The sequence below is a fragment of the Micromys minutus genome, assembly GCF_963924665.1.
Source record: "Micromys minutus genome assembly, chromosome: 12".
Taxonomy (NCBI): Eukaryota; Metazoa; Chordata; class Mammalia; order Rodentia; family Muridae; genus Micromys; species Micromys minutus.
This window is the reverse complement of record NC_137981.1, coordinates 120433-122160: the sequence shown is the minus strand read 5'-3', so window position 1 is coordinate 122160 and position 1728 is coordinate 120433. Positions and strand designations below refer to the sequence as shown.

The window sequence follows — 1728 nt, the reverse complement described above, 5'->3', positions numbered from 1 at the left end:
TTACTGTTCCCCAATTCTAATTTAGTTAGCAACACTACCAAGTAGAATTGATTAGTCACTTACTGTATAAATTGCATTGACACTCTTAAGAACTCTTAAGAACTTTAATAACACATAAATGTCTGCTTATACTTTTATCAGTTTTTCACAAAATGTCAAACTACTTTTGGCTATGTGTAAACATTACAAAATTTAAAATTAGTACTTATCCGATTTTATACCTGTACTTTAAGTAAGGTTTTAAGTTGAAATGCCATTGTTTCCTTATCTGAAGGGTTCAAGGAAACATGAACCCAGTGGCTTGGTGGCTTGGGGAGAACACTTGGTGATGGTGGCTCACGAAATTTGGCTCCAGCATAGTTCTGACTGGCTTGAGACTTAAAAAGCAAGCTAGGACTTGATAAGTTAGCATTCCACTTGGGGCTGTTAGAAAGGCTCTTGCTTTTTCCTCCATTTTGCATGGACTGCCATGCTGCTGCTGATGGATCGTACCCATGTCCTCTTTCCTTTGTCTTAGGAACAGTCTTTATCTGGGAATTCTGATCCTCTGTCATCTGTCTATTGTGCCGTTGTTGGTTCTTATTAGCATTTCTAGATTGAGGGTCTGGAATGTTATACCTCTCTCCGGCACCCATCTTCAGCTTCTTTGTCACCTTTCAGTCTGCTTTTCAGATTGCAGGATTTCCACTACTTGTCCTCTTCCTTGCTGATAGGCCCAGGATAAGAGACGTTGCTTTCTGCTAGATCCTTTCCTTTGTCTCAATACAAACTTTTCATGAGCCAATCTGCTGATTTCAGCCTAGGAGCTGAGGCCCACATCGAGTCTCCTCAGCACTTAAGTTTGAGAGAAGTCCTAGCGACTTCGAGTTCGGGTGGCAGCGGTGGCTCCCTCTCGACCTCCAAGCCTCCTTCCCTCTCTAGGGAGAAACGATGCAATGATCAAACAGCCCACTAGTGAGTAACAGATCACAACTCCGTCTTGGAACAACCTCCTACTACCTTTTAGATGGCCATTTTTACAATGTTCATTCTTCCAATTCATGAGCATGGGATATCTTTCCAGTTTCTGAGATCTTCCTCAATTTCCTTTTTTAGAGGTTTAACGTTCTTGTCATACAGGTCCTTCACTTGCTTAGTTAGAGTCACACCAAGGTATTTCATAGTTTTTGTGACTATTGTGAAGGGTATCTTTTCCCTAATTTCTTTCTCCACATGTTTGTCCATTGAATATAGGAAGGCTACTGATTTGTTTGAGTTAATTTTATATCCAGCCACTTTGCTGAACTTGTTTTTCAGCTGTAGAAGTTCTCTGATGGAATTTGTGGGGTCGCTTAAGTACACTATCATGTCATCTGCAAATAGTGATGTTTTTAATTTTTCCTTTCCAATTTGTATCCCTTTGATTTCCTTTTGCTGTCTAATTGCTCTGGCCAGGACTACCAGTACTATGTTGAATAGGTAGGGGGAGAGTGGGCAGCCTTGTCGAGTCCCTGATTTTAGTGGGATTGCTTCAACTTTCCCACCATTCAGTTTGATGTTGGCTGTTGGTTTGCTGTATATTGCTTTTATTATGTTTAGGTATGGGCCTTGGATTCCTATTCTTTCTAAGACTTTTAACATGAAGGGGTGTTGAATTTTGTTAAATGCTTTCTCAGCATCTAGTGAGATGACCATGTGGTTTTGTTCTTTCAGTTTGTTTATATGGTAGATTACATTGATGGATTTTTA

General features: G+C 40.1%; 1 protein-coding gene across 1 annotated transcript; it reads right to left on the bottom strand.

Moving 5' to 3' along the window:
• Positions 1 to 215: 215 nt before the first annotated feature.
• Positions 216 to 635, bottom strand: LOC308427914 (proline-rich nuclear receptor coactivator 2-like; the record flags this gene model as incomplete). The annotated part of the gene is made up of 1 exon (XM_080926193.1): positions 216 to 635. The coding sequence occupies one exon, from the start codon at positions 633 to 635 to the stop codon at positions 216 to 218; it is 420 nt and encodes a 139-aa protein (XP_080782319.1).
• Between the last annotated feature and the right edge of the window lie 1093 nt (positions 636 to 1728).